At 32.3% G+C, this 13,983-nt stretch overlaps 1 protein-coding gene across 1 annotated transcript; it reads left to right on the top strand.

The window, feature by feature from the left end:
• The first annotated feature begins 207 nt into the window (after nucleotides 1-207).
• Nucleotides 208-11,149, top strand: LOC106672374 (protein PSP2). The gene is made up of 7 exons (XM_024228387.1): nucleotides 208-649; nucleotides 6,152-6,498; nucleotides 9,601-9,808; nucleotides 9,884-10,127; nucleotides 10,188-10,313; nucleotides 10,391-10,621; nucleotides 10,687-11,149. Exons 1-7 carry the CDS (start codon nucleotides 533-535, stop codon nucleotides 10,776-10,778), a joined length of 1,365 nt encoding a protein of 454 aa, XP_024084155.1. The 5' UTR covers nucleotides 208-532; the 3' UTR covers nucleotides 10,779-11,149.
• Nucleotides 11,150-13,983: the final 2,834 nt, after the last annotated feature.

The raw sequence follows: 13,983 nt of genomic DNA, 5'->3' as shown, positions 1-13,983 counted from the left end.
TTAAGGAAAATTTCAGGATGTAGGAACGTCCGGTGACAGAGGTAACAGTTCGAATTTGTAGCTTTTGCAGGGCCGGCTCGGCATGTATTTAAACAATGTTATAAATAAATGACGTTTACACGAATTATGTTAAAAACTCAATTATTTAAAATTGAAAAAAAAGAAGAGGAAAAAATGGTAAAACAGCTGCTTACCAGGCAATAAAAAAAAGAAAGAAAGCCGAGAGGCCGTAATCTTCAAAATCGAGATAATAATTATGATTGTCGCTGGTTCGGGCGGTGTAAAATTTACTCATTTTATACGTTCACGTAAATAATTTAATCGAAAAGAAAATGGCACGCTCGGTTTGAATAGGGCGAAATAATAATATTGAAAATAGGCAAAGGACTGGATCGCATCGGGGTCGGGGTTATTCGTGGACCGTAAGGCGATAGCGAGTGGCAACACTGTCGGCGGATTCGGCCTGGCCTCTCCTCGTCAGGGGGCCAGATCTGGAAGTTGTGTCGGCTCCGTTTCTTGATCCCTGTGAAAAATGCCTACCGCATCCGTAGGAAGGCTTGAGAAACAGGCGTCCATCGACGCCTGGGAGCCCCTACGACAGGGGATAACGATGATAGAACACAAAATAAGGAACCTCGAGAAAAGAAAGGTATTTATCTCGGATTAATTTGCTGTTTTTTTTTTTACCTCTTTCGAATGGGTTCTCGATTCGAGGGAGATCTTTACGCCATGTTGGGCCATGTGCTCTTAACCCCCCGGCTTCTACGCGTTCAAACGTTAACTTATTGTTTCTTTCTTTTATTTCATTATTATCCCTTAATTTCGATGTGTTTTGACGTTGAAATTTATTTCGTCTATTTTTCGCCACCTCGGGTTTGGTTGTGTAGCCCCTGTGTTAGACGCCTTTACCCGTCTTCTCTCTCGCCCACAGATTCTCAGGATTGGATTTCAAAAAAAAAAAATTACTTCTCGGACCTCGACCGTTTTATTCTACAAACGGCTCAATCTAGAACACTACTTATTAAAGTTACAAGTAACATTCCCAACTGAAAAGTTGGGTTTTGTCCTTTACACGCTAATAACACTTAACAGTAATAATTGTTCTAATATAGGATATACAGTGACGGCAAGAAGTATTTGCACACCTAGTTTTTTGATTTAATAAGTTCACTAAATAAAAAAAAAATCCTTTTAACTCACATAGGAAAAAAACATATTTACAACTGAGTAGAACATCAATAAATGGTTGAAAAATTCAAATGAACGGTAGTAAAACGTAACAAACAATAAATTGCCTTGGAAAAAAAGTATTTACACACTTCGTTGTAATGTTGTTTGTGGTGTATTCCTCTATCTTTTCAGTATTGAAAACACTTTCAAAGCTTAAGAATGCTTGTAGACGTCCGTTTTTGCACTGGACAACGGACTCACAATAAACTGACATCTTTGTATACATAAGAGGATGGTATAAAGGACCGTACCTTTGAGTACCCCGGCTCGTTTTCGGACTGGCAACAAAGGATATGTGTAAATGTCAAACAATAAGAAAAAAAAGGCCTACTGTTTATATAAAAAGAAAGCCAAACAAAAAAACGTAAAAGATCATTGTGGGTACATCCTATATTATTGGAAAGGGAAGTATATAGTGAATTTCATTATCTTTTTTTGAGAAATTTGAAGAAGATGAAATAAAATTTTACAATTACCTTAGGATGCAGAAAAAAACATTTAAACTTTATTGATGATGATACATGATAATTTAAAATACATAATATAAACAAAATAATTAAAGGAAACGGATGGCAAGCAGTTTTGGATGGCAGTAAATATTCGCCAGACTGATATCTGGTATACGTACGTACTTTAGTCTGTACAACACTGTACGTTGGGGTGAACATGGTAAAAAACATGGTCCTTTGTCCGTTGGGGTGAAAAAAAAAAAGAAAAAAACAACCAATGGATGTCTACAAGCTCTAATAGTTCTTTCTGGATAAAATAATTGCTTTAGTAATTCCGAAAACAAAACATAGTGTTGTACACGGCAAAAGTCATTTTACTTAGAAATCAGCAAAAAGCATATATAGAAATAATTGATTACTGAGTTTTTCTACAGTGAGATACATAGTCATGGGGTATGAGGATTGCAGAACACAAGCATCACAAAGGGCATTCGAAAAAACTTAATGAGAGATGAGTGGAGCCCTAAGTAATCCTACCATAAGTGCCTGGGCTTTAGCTGATAGTGTCCAATTAACTTCCAGTGTACAGGTGAAAGGACCATACAAAATTATTTAAATCTCTGAAGAGCTCCATGGCAGAGTTCCTCAGAAAAAGTGGAAAAAAATTAATAAATAAGCAAAGGTAATCGGCAGAAGTACCTTGTTTTTGGCCAAAGAGTAGTTACAAATCCACTAAATTTTTGGGAAAATCTGATATTTTCTGATGAAAGCAAATGAAATTTGTTTGGATCCAATTAGAAATAATTAGGCATAAATAGGAATTAAATGAAAACATCAACCAAACATGGTGGTGAATGTGTTTCCTGTCTGTGGGGGTGTGTTTTGTACCATGGTGTGGGAAACTTTGTCCACATCGAAGGGAACATGAATGTAGAATGATGTTTATTTATTGTGTGCTACAGTTTGAAATCAAGTGTGACTAAAATGAGAATCTGCCCAGGACAAGTTTACTTTTCAAAAAAACAATGATCCCAAACATACTGCAAACAAAACAAAAGAATGGTTGATATTTAATGTTGATAAACAGCTCCATACACCTCCACAATTGCCTGACGTAATGTAATTGAGAATTTATGTCACCATTTAGACCAAAACTTAAAGCAACACAAAATACTAGGGAAAGAACATTTCAAAAATCTGCTAGCAGAAGAATGGGAAAAAATTGACCTGTATTACATTAAAACCCTAGTTCATTCAATACCAAGGCGCCTACACAAACGGACTTTTTTTTATAAAATATTAAAATTATACATTTTTAAATTATACATTGTATACATTAAAAGTTATTAGTGTGCAAATACTTTTTTCCAAGGCTTCCCCCCCAATAACAAGAGTTTGCAACAGCAGAGGTCATATAAACCCTCAGGGTATCGGTGTTTGTGAAAAAAAGCCCATTTGTAAGTATCTCGGGTTCAAATGCAGGGCCACTGGTTTCGAACTTGGGACCTTTACCTAACAGTGATAAGTGCTGTTGTGAGGATCGTCGCTAAGATAAAACAAACAGCTGTTAAGGAGAGGGGGTCGATCCACACAAAGCGGAGTGGACATTTGAGTCTTGTCCGGTACCGGAGTAACAAGTTAGAGTATTATAATGTTAAAAATATCATTAGACGAGATGTCGTTTCTTTTTTATTATCTACAAGGTATGTTCATTTTTTGTTTTTTAAAGTAAGGGCGCCATTATTTTGTTCAGATAAAAGATTTATTTTTTATTTTGTAAAAGGTTTCTAGTTGTATATAAAATTATACATGTTATTATAATATTATCTTTATCTGTGTTAAATTATTATTATCCTATTGTCTCTTCATAGGCTTCACACTGTGTCAACACCTAAACCGTTGTAGACACTGACGCACCATTTATTGTTTCTTATGTTTTATGTACATTTGAATTTTTTTAAACCATATTCTGTTCAGTTGTAAATGCGCTGCCTATGAGAGTTAAAAGGATTTTTTCCTGAACTTAATAATAAAAAAAACACTAGGTGTGCAAATACTTTTGCTGCCACTGTACAAAACAGAAAAACGCCTATGGACGAAATGGGGGTTTGCATTGCAAACAAAATGTTCATACTTTGATTTTCAGTTGTGAGGTACTGAGTTAAGGTACTTGTAATTTCATTGATCAGCTCTTGTTTGGAAAGACCTCAATAATAATAATGTATTTTTTTAAAATAAAATTTAACTTTGAAGTGTTGAGGATAAAAAATGTATCACTTTTTGTGTACATTTATCTTGAGCCAAAATTAGCTATGGTGTGCCATGTGTCAGACATCCATCAGTGTTGGTTTTTGAAAATACTGCTTGTATTGGTAAAATCTAACAATATATTTATTTATTCAACATATTTTTACAACAAAACTATATGTGAAGAAAATTTTATTAATTTACATGCATACCACATTAGTCATACATCTGTGAAAGGGTCGTACCAGAAAATAAACACTATTGTGATAATATTGTTTTAAAATGTTAAAGTGCAAAATAAAATCAATTAAATTTGTGTAGAATAATAGTAAAGATCCTACACCAGTAACGATGTCTGATGTCATTTACAAAATCATAAATTGTATAAATTGTCCCGCAATTTAATTGGAATTACATCCCCAATACCTCGATAAGAGGGTAAAACAAATATCTGATTGCAAAAACCCACCATTTTGAAAACTTAGAGCAGCAATGTATTTAGCCGAAGGTCGTGAGTTCGAATCTCGCTTGTGACGTTGACTTTTTATCTCAACCAAAACCTTAATTAATTGAAAAGAATTTATTTGGTCAAGTGGACCACAAAACTTAATAAAAAATAATCATAATTATAGCTACTATAAAGCATCCCTCTCTTACCCAAACTTAAAGATTTTAGTTGCAGTTACCCACAAAATTTTAAATCCTGGAAAGTACTTTTTGTAATCATAACAAAACTGAGATCAAACGATTTTTTTCAGAACAAAACAGATCAAAAGAATTAACGAATGCAGTGTTTTTTGTTTATTTATGTATTTATTGTTTTAAAGTTATAATGGTTCAGGGTTAAATAATGCTGCGAGAAATCATTGAAACATTTTTTTATTGCTTAACCCTGAAACATTATAACATAATTAAATAGTATACCTCAACTAGTGTGTTTTTGAGTTGCAGAATCACAGTTGATTTTGGAGCCCGGCATAGGGATCCCATAAAAAGATAATATCCAAAATATTGCTGATATTTTCCATGCTAGTTGTATTGTGAATTAAGCCTGCAAGCTCTAACATCATTTTTCTCAAAACCTAAAAGATCGATTTTCATGGTTGATAATTCTTTTAAAGGAATTGTCAAGTGCATTTTATAACTGTATCAAACATTAAAATTAGACTATTATTTCCATTTAAAATATGAGGTTAATTTTTGACAAATATTTTTCCTATTTTGAGTATTTTCTTATAGAAATCTCTTATATATTTTTATGGTACATAGGTTGTTAAAAAGCTTAATTCCTCTTCTTTCAAATGGCATGTTTGATGTTAAAATCCTTTTAGCTATTACAATCATATATTCCGAGAATGACTTCTTAAAAATCGGCAAAATTTTAGGGTTCAAAAATTTGATAAATTTAAATTCAAACAAAAATTTATTAGGGGTCTCTAAAGGAGCTGAAACAAAATTTCATATTACTTTCACGGAAAAAAATTGACCTAGTTTACTTGAAAAATATTTGGTTTTTAGACATTTTTTGGTTATTGATAGACTGATAGCTTTTACTATATTTTTATTGTCATATACATAAAAATACTGTAAAATGTGATATATTTAATATGTTGATTTGAGCAAGTACAAGCGGAATAAAAATATTAAAAACAGTAAATTTCAACTTTCAAAAAACTTTTTGGCAAAACCAAGCAAGGCCTACTCACAAGAAATGGCAGAAATGTGTCCAATATTTTGGAATGTTAGACTCACAAAAAAAAAGTTTGGTCCAAATCCGTGACAAACCAACCTGGTCCCCTTGCAAGATTAAATATAATATAATATAATATATATAATTATCAAATAATAAGATGAAATAGTTTATTTTCATTCTTGTGGTTATGGAGTAATCAAGGCCGATCTGTTAACTGATTTCAGTATTTCTAGTTTTTGTGAGTCTTGAGACTTGATCAAGAAGAGGGTATTTATCAGAATTTTTACTCATATTTTTTAGGTAAAGTCTTCTAAGTATCTTTTTCGTTGTCTGTTCAAGAGAAATTCCATCTGAAAAGGATACCTTGAATAATATTTCATTATTATAAAATTTCATATATTTGTGTAGGTTTTTTTGAATTAAACTATTTCAGAAGATTCATTGTTTTAATGTGTTAAAAAATGTATTTATTAAATGAAATATTTAATAAATACTATGAGGTGTAAATAAAAAATTTAACTTTATTTTAAAGGCAAGGCTTGATTCATGCCGGGACTTGCAGAAAAGTGGAAAAGATTTAAACAGCGACCAAGTTGAAGCTATTTCCAAATATGATGCAGTGATACAGCACCTAGATTTTGCCAGGGAACTTTCAAAACAACTTACTGCTTTGGCTAACGACTCAACAAAAACACTAAAGAAACAGGCTCGAAAGGAAGCTGCAGAAAAGGCTCAACAAGATTTCAACAGAACAAAAGAAATACTAATTATCCAGGTATTTAAAAAACAACATTTATTACAGTTTAAAATAATAATTTTATTTTTGTTTTATTTATTTTCCTTCGGCCAGTCACGCCCCTCTGCAACACAATTAGAAATGTGATTTTATTGATATGTGTACATTTCTGTCTAATATATGTACACGTGTCACAATCTATTCTCGATTCAACAAGACGGGCCCAACTTTGAATCCTTTTTATGAGAAACAGAGCCCCAGAGGTCTTGATCGAACCATAATACAGCCGATCAGGTGCCTTTTTATAATAAAATTTAATTAAAGTTTAAAAACAATTTATTAAACACAAGGAAATAATAATTAAAATCAATAAATTTCCTTTTAAATTTTAAACAAACAATTAAAACTTTTTAAATTTAAATAAACAGTAATTTACTGCAAAGCGTTTGCCAGACCATATAGAACAAGGGTGGATATGTACTCACCATTTACAGTCAATCCGCAGTGGACCGAAGCACTCTATTTTAGGGAATACAATACTTTTGAGGATCGCATACTTCTCTTGTCTATCATCTACCTGGAATGGACTTGTTCACCTCCCAGACTCGACTGTCTCTTCCTTATTCTCTTTTATTTTTTTTACTCTAGGCCTAATCGCAAAATCTAAATCATAACATTGTCACTTTGAAATGAATTAAAATGTGACACATGTACTAAATGTCAATAATCTCTGGTATAGCCGTTAAAATTTGATAATGGGCAAAAATATTTAAAGTGGTTTGACCCAGTGAGTATACAGGGTGATTCTGAAATTTCTTATTTCATAAACTAAGCACGAAACTCAAGGATATGGTTCATCGGCTTATTTGCAACAAAAAATATTTATACATTTTTTTAAAATTCTCAATATTTTCGGAGATATTTATAAATTAATTTCTTTTCTCCAAAAAGTTGTTTTTTAGGTTAGAACCATCATAACTTTTTTGCTCCTTAAGGTATAGCAAATCTAATAGCACAGTTAGAAAGAGGGATAAATTTCCCATTAGATAGTGATAAATAAGTTTTTTGAAATTATTCATTTAAGCACTTATTTTTGTGTTTAATCATGATTAATCCAGTTTTTGTTAATTCAGCTAGTTTTAATCTGCATTTAAACCTGAGCAATTGTCAACTATAGGCTATCCTAGTAAGAAAAGCCTCTTCGTGTAACAAGCTTGAAAACCATGTGCTTCCCTAGGTTAAATGATCATTAATGGAAAAATATAGTTTGATTAATAAAATGTCAAAAGGTGGCGAATGCTTTTCTTTTCCTTTTTTCATATCGATGATAAAGTACAAAATAATTACTTTTCAAAATAAAATAACGTCCCGTTTTTAAGAAAAATGCAAATTTAGTGGAAAAAATTGACAAGAAGGAGAAAATCTGCCTTAATCCCCTGATTTGATGTGTACGCAAGAGAACTTGTTTACTTAATTATTACAATCCTTTACCTTTGTTGTTAGGATCTAATAATTTACTTATAAGCAGAGTTATTGTTAGTTCTACTAAAGTAATCGTTCACCATGATCTCGGTACTGACAGAGCTGCATTACCCCAAGCGGCACCGTATGCATATTGGCTTACTCCTCTTTAGTTAGTCAAAACCATTGTTAAAATATTTATCTAAAACATATCTTTTTTTCTGGAAAATGAAACCAAGGGAGCCTGAAAATGTTGATGGTAATAAGTACTCTAAATAAAATTGTGTAATCAATTTATTTACTGTTAATTATATTTTGCTCAAGGGTTTCATTAAATTTTTAGTGTGTTCAAACAAGAAGATAAGTGATAGAAAATAAGTTTTTAATAAATAAATTTCCATTGTGATTATTACAAAATTGTAAAACCTATTAATTTAAAATTCACAATTAAATTTGAGATAAATTAAATTTATTAAAATGTGATTTAAATTTTATACCATGTCGGCGGCCGCAACGGTTTAGGTGTTGACATGGTGCTCATCACTGTGAGGTAAAGGTGTCCCGGGTTCGAATCCAACAGCCCTGCATTCAAACCTGACATACTTACAATTGGCCTTTTTTTTCTTCATTAACACTGAAATCCCGATGGTTCAAATAACCTAGTATTTAAAATATGCTTTAAAAAACTGTCTTGTCTAAGGCAATTCAGTTTTTCTTCTGATTGCTCAAATCCATTTGTCTTTCAGTTCAGGATCATTTGGAAAATGGGGGAAAGAAATACTTATCCCTTAACATTTTCTGATTTATTTTTTGGTTGTTGCTTCCATAGCCATTTAAAGCTTGAGTAAATATCCATGCACTATAACTGAATAAGTTAACTATCAACTTATATCAAAAAGTATATAATAAAATATATAATATAATATAATAAAATANTTTATATAATAACAAAGACCATTCCTGCCTTATCTTTTCGAATAGGACTTGTGATATAATGTGGGCATTTGCATAGGCTACGTGCAGCGATTGGTTTCTTTAATTCTTCTATTTATTTTTCCTGAGAGAGGCATTGTTGAAGTTCTCATATTTTGTCTGCTATTGCTGCTGTCTTAGGTCTTCATTGCTAACTGATATAATAGCTTGCAACCTCAATAGGTAAATGTCTCATTTCTATAAGTAACTGTGATGGTTTCTCATATCATGATCTGTTAATACGTTTTTTATCTTTTTGTTACTCACAATTTGCAAATGCATTTATCAGTCTACTTTTTACTACTTGTTTCATATTTGGTTTTACTTCCATGTACTCTAAGACAAACAGTAAAATACCCTGTTGTACAAAACCCCTGCATTGCAAGTGTTAACCTACTTATTTTTTCTACCATCCTCAAACAAAATTATCATGCCCTTATTTACTCAATATTGGTGTGAAATCTATGCCTCTTCTACAGCCTATGATGACACATGACAGCAGCATTCTATCCTATTTGTGGCTCAATTTTTGTTAACCTATTTGTCCCCATTTGCTATAAAAAGGGGCGAGCAATGTTTCGTGTCATGTCACATTACACACATTTCAATATGTGCCTAGCTGAAAGTTTTTGATCGCATGTTCATTATACTTATTATTTATTTAAAAAAAAAATTAATATAGATGAATCACCTTGTTCTTTGTTGTTTAAAAATGTATGTTTAATTTACACTAATGTATTGATGGGGAAAAAGTGGTGTTAGAAAAATTTCATTCTGGTTTATCATGTGATAAGCATAATAACCAAGTGTTAACGAGAATTAAAAAATTTATTTTGTTCCATAAATGGTTTGCTGTTATTTCTTACTGAAAAGGAGAATGAACTTGATACACCAGAGTCAGGAGAGCAGCCTTCTTCGATACCCACAATGACATACACAAACCAGAATTATGGGGCTCCTATGGTGGATCATCATCCTGTTGTACAACCACCACCTGCTGAGGCGCAACAGTATCAAAACGTTGGTTGCAATCTCAGTTAACAGCATAGTCTCAGTTACTATATTTTCTTACGTGTTTTATTTTAACTTGCGAAGCAGCAAACTGATGAAGAAAAAGGATGGAAAACAGTGACATCAAACTCAATTGAGACAACTGTTATCGAGGCTACTAGCTCACCCGTTGTGCAAAACACTAATGCTTGGACCAACAATTCAACACTTGTTATGGATCAGACACAGAACCGCCAAAGGCAAAACAGTAACAGTGGTGGTGCTGGAGGGGAAGACTGGGCTTCACAGACGGAACATTGGCAACAAGCACAACAAAACACTAATGACGGTATTAGTAGTGCTATTTAACGAACTTCTTTAGCATTTAAGCTTTTCTCTTTTCCACTAGGATTTATACCAGCAGGAGGAAACAGAGGAAGAGGAGGTAGAGGACGAGGAGGTGGTGGAGGAGATAGGAATAACAAAGGGGGCTTCCAAAAAGGTGGAAGAGGTGGTTCTAATCAATCAGGAAGAGGTTTTTTAAAATTATTGTTGTATTATTAGATACACATATTAGATGTGCAAAAGATCTAAAAGAACTTTTTTGATTAGGAGGTTTTAACAGAGAAGGAGGATTCAGAGGTGATAGGAGCGAAGGTGGATATAGAGATAGAGGAGAAGGCTACAATAGAGAGTCTGGAGGATACAGGAATGATGGCGGATATTTCAACAAAGATCAAAACTCAGGAGGTGGTGGCAGCTACCAAAATGGATACCAAAGTGGAGCTCGTGGTGGAGGTGCCAGGAGTAACAGGTCCAACCAATCAACTGATCGGCCAGGAGGTTAATTAGCATATATATAAATTTGCTCTACTACTGGTTTTATTTGGTAATAAAACTTTTCATAGGTGGAAGAGGAGGTAACCGTGGGGGAAGAGGTAGTGGCAGTTACAGAGGTGGAAACCCTTCAGGGAATTACCGGCAACAGCAAGTTCAATAGAGGCATAAAAGCTATGAACAAGTGATTTGTGTGAAGTGTCTTTGTGGGAAGTGTGGAAAAGAGAGTGTACTTAATTCAACTCCGTTATAAATTTAAGGGTAGGGTGGGGTAAGAGGGTTTGTATTTATAAAGTCAAGAAAGCAGAAGAGGCAATTTTCACAGGGATGAAAAGAAACCAGTTGCAATTAAAAACAAATGATTGGCTATTGACAACTAACGGAGGCTGACTCTCTTTTCCATTTTTCTTTTCTTTGTTTTGTTTTTATTTTCTCTAAACACCTAACATTACAAAAACGCTTTTCACACACTTTTACACAAACACATGTGCACATTTACCATCACACCTGTTGGTAATTGAATGCGAATATAAATGGGGATAACTACCTAAAAACAAATGAAAGAAGAGAAAAATGATTTGTTCCTTAAGAAACGGACAATTTTCTTGTTTAGAAACAGTTCAAAAGGAAACAATTAATTTTCTGTGTAAAGGAAACTTCTTAAAAATTGTATAAACTTGAATAATGTATACATCAAGTAAATAATAAAACAAAATATTTGACTGAACAGTCATATTCACTAATAAAACTTGAAGTTTTGTTTTTCTTTTAAATTTTTGTATATTTAAAAAATAGAAACAATGCTAGAATATTATCTACATTATTATTATTATTATTAATTGATACAATTTAATTGAATATCAGTGAATGGACTGTGAGTAGTCCTGAATTTAGTTCCTTGTTTTCTTTTTAATAACCTTAAAATTATATTTATACAGTTGTTTGACCACTTCCGTATGGTAAAACAAAATAATTGTATCAGCAAATAGCTTTTGTACAAAAATTTTGCCGTACACTTGAATTTGTATTTTCATACATTATTAAATGAGAACAAAAAAAGGGTTATAGTTTTTCATGTAAAGAACAAACTAAATTGCTGACTAAAATCCTAATCAAATTGAATTTTCACGGTTAGCAAGTTTTATAAATAAAAACGTTACGCCTTTACAAAATGTTAAAAGTGAATTATAAACGTTGTAAGCATTTTATATGTACTGTTCAACTATATTCAAAAAATTTATGATTTACTATATGATTTTTTATTTGAACACTTCTATCCTGAATAAGATAGCTAGCTGTAGACTGGGCATTTGATTGAATTGCTTCAGCAAAAGTAAATTGTCATAAAATAAAATAATAAGGGCCAAATTATGGGATATAATGTATTTTTGTTCATTTTATGAGTGTAATAGAGTAAAATAAAACGATTTTAAATCAATTATATTGCCAATGGGAACATCTTATAAGAAATTCTCTTTCAGTTACCCAATTAGTTAAATTATTTTACTTTATTTTATTGTTACACCCTCAAGGTGCTGGCTTTTCTGGAAAAAAAAGCCCATTTGTATTTTGGTGCCACTGGATTCGAACATGCGATCTTTACATCACAACAATATCCGCTGTGTCCACGTCTAAACCGTAGCAGCCACTGATGTTGTTATTTGTTATTCTATTATTTAAAGATAATGTCTTTAAATATATAAATAATAATAATAATAATCTTTTTTTAAATTAAATTTATTTATTAAAACTGGTCTTATTGGACCAACCATTAATTTTACAATAATATATTTAGAATAAATGCTTACATAATTATAAACCCATTGGGACAAAATTTACACTACTAATTTTTAACTACACAGTTCATATGGCTTTGTTCTTTTTAATATGATGGTATAGGATTCGATGTAGGAGTTTGGTCGCTTCCACATTCTCGTGCTGGCTGTGGCGAGCGATACTGGTGTTTGGCGGCAAATCTTTGTATTTCTGCTGTGACCTCCAGGAACTTAAGATCCCTATTTAGGTCCTTATGTACCAACGTGCATTGTCCATGTTATGTGAGATTTTATGTTGGAGTGTTTGTATGATTTTGATAATGCTTGTTTGGTACAACCCCATAGTTGAATACCATATGTACACATAGGCTTTAGGACTTGTTTGTATAATACTTTATTTTGTATCTTAAGGTTGGAGCCACAATCTATCAACCAGAACTGTTGTCTATACCTTAACCTATTTCTGTCCTTTTTTCTTTTCTTTACATAAACTTTTCATCTCAGCTTGGCATGGAATAATGTTGAAAATGAATCTACGGCGCTCACCTTTTTACTCTGCACCTGTTTTAGCTTTGCTCTTTTTCACTTAAGATGTTTTTTAACATTGAAAATAAAACGTTCCACATCTGTCGAAGTAATTGGGCAATTTTTGTAGCAGATGATTATAGGTGTCATCTTCAATCTTTTTTCATTAAACAATTTAAATCGAACATAGCCATTTGTTCAACCACAGTTGAATTTTGAATATAAAGTTCTTTGTTTTTCTCAGTTCTTAGACTCGAATAGTTCAACAGCTAGTACGGAACTGGGATACTTTACCCCAATACCAGGGCTGTACTTGCCGCTTCTCTATCTCTATTACTTAGGCAAGGCTTTGAAAATGCATTTGGCACTTGGACTGACATTCATGCAAGAAGCAAGAACTTTTGGTTAAAGCAATTTTTCAACTTATTGAGGTTTGTGGGTAAGTTTTAAACTATTTCCAGTCATAATCAACAAATTGTCGTTTATATGTTGTAGTATATATTTTAACTGTAAAGTGCCAATGGATTATTTATTTATAGAAGTCTCGTATGAAATCTTGATTCATTTTAAAGGGGGAAGTTTTGTTAGCAATATTTACATTTTAAAATTGGATATTTCCAGCACTACTTTTTGTTCAAGAAAAATAATCTAAAAAGGTTTTATATAATTTTTTACATTTTAGGAATCATTTTGCATATTCTCATTTGACAATATATGTACTACTGTGGGCTTTTCGTGCACTTGCTTCATGATGAATGACAAAAAAGAAAATGCTGCCAGTGCAGTATAGGTACAAAAAGATTGACAGTTGTTCTACTGCTCAAAATGTCTGTAGTAGCCAGGACTGCCTCCTTCCATGTTTTGGATTATATCGCAATGGCATTACTGCATCAGAATAAAAAAACCATAGGTTAATTTTTATTTTGTAATTTAATAAATTATACAAATTTTTATGGAAATACTTTGTATTACTTTTCACTAAATTCTTTTTTATTATTTCATTTGTTCATTTCACCAGGCACTTTGCTCACTATATAGCTAAGACAGTTAAAGCGAGGTTTCAGGATT

The sequence above is a fragment of the Cimex lectularius genome, unplaced genomic scaffold (genome assembly GCF_000648675.2).
Source record: "Cimex lectularius strain Harlan isolate CLEC.00 unplaced genomic scaffold, Clec_2.1 scaffold222, whole genome shotgun sequence".
Taxonomy (NCBI): Eukaryota; Metazoa; Arthropoda; class Insecta; order Hemiptera; family Cimicidae; genus Cimex; species Cimex lectularius.
This window is presented reverse-complemented; position numbering and strand designations above follow the sequence as displayed.

Bases quoted from the DNA above. Each gene is read 5' to 3' on its own strand.
- LOC106672374 (XM_024228387.1), top strand. From the start codon at position 533: ATGCCTACCGCATCCGTAGGAAGGCTTGAGAAACAGGCGTCCATCGAC. The intron at 650-6,151 runs GTATTTATCTCG...TTTATTTTAAAG, and splicing joins GGAACCTCGAGAAAAGAAAG to GCAAGGCTTGATTCATGCCG. The intron at 9,809-9,883 runs GTTGGTTGCAAT...TAACTTGCGAAG, and splicing joins AGGCGCAACAGTATCAAAAC to CAGCAAACTGATGAAGAAAA.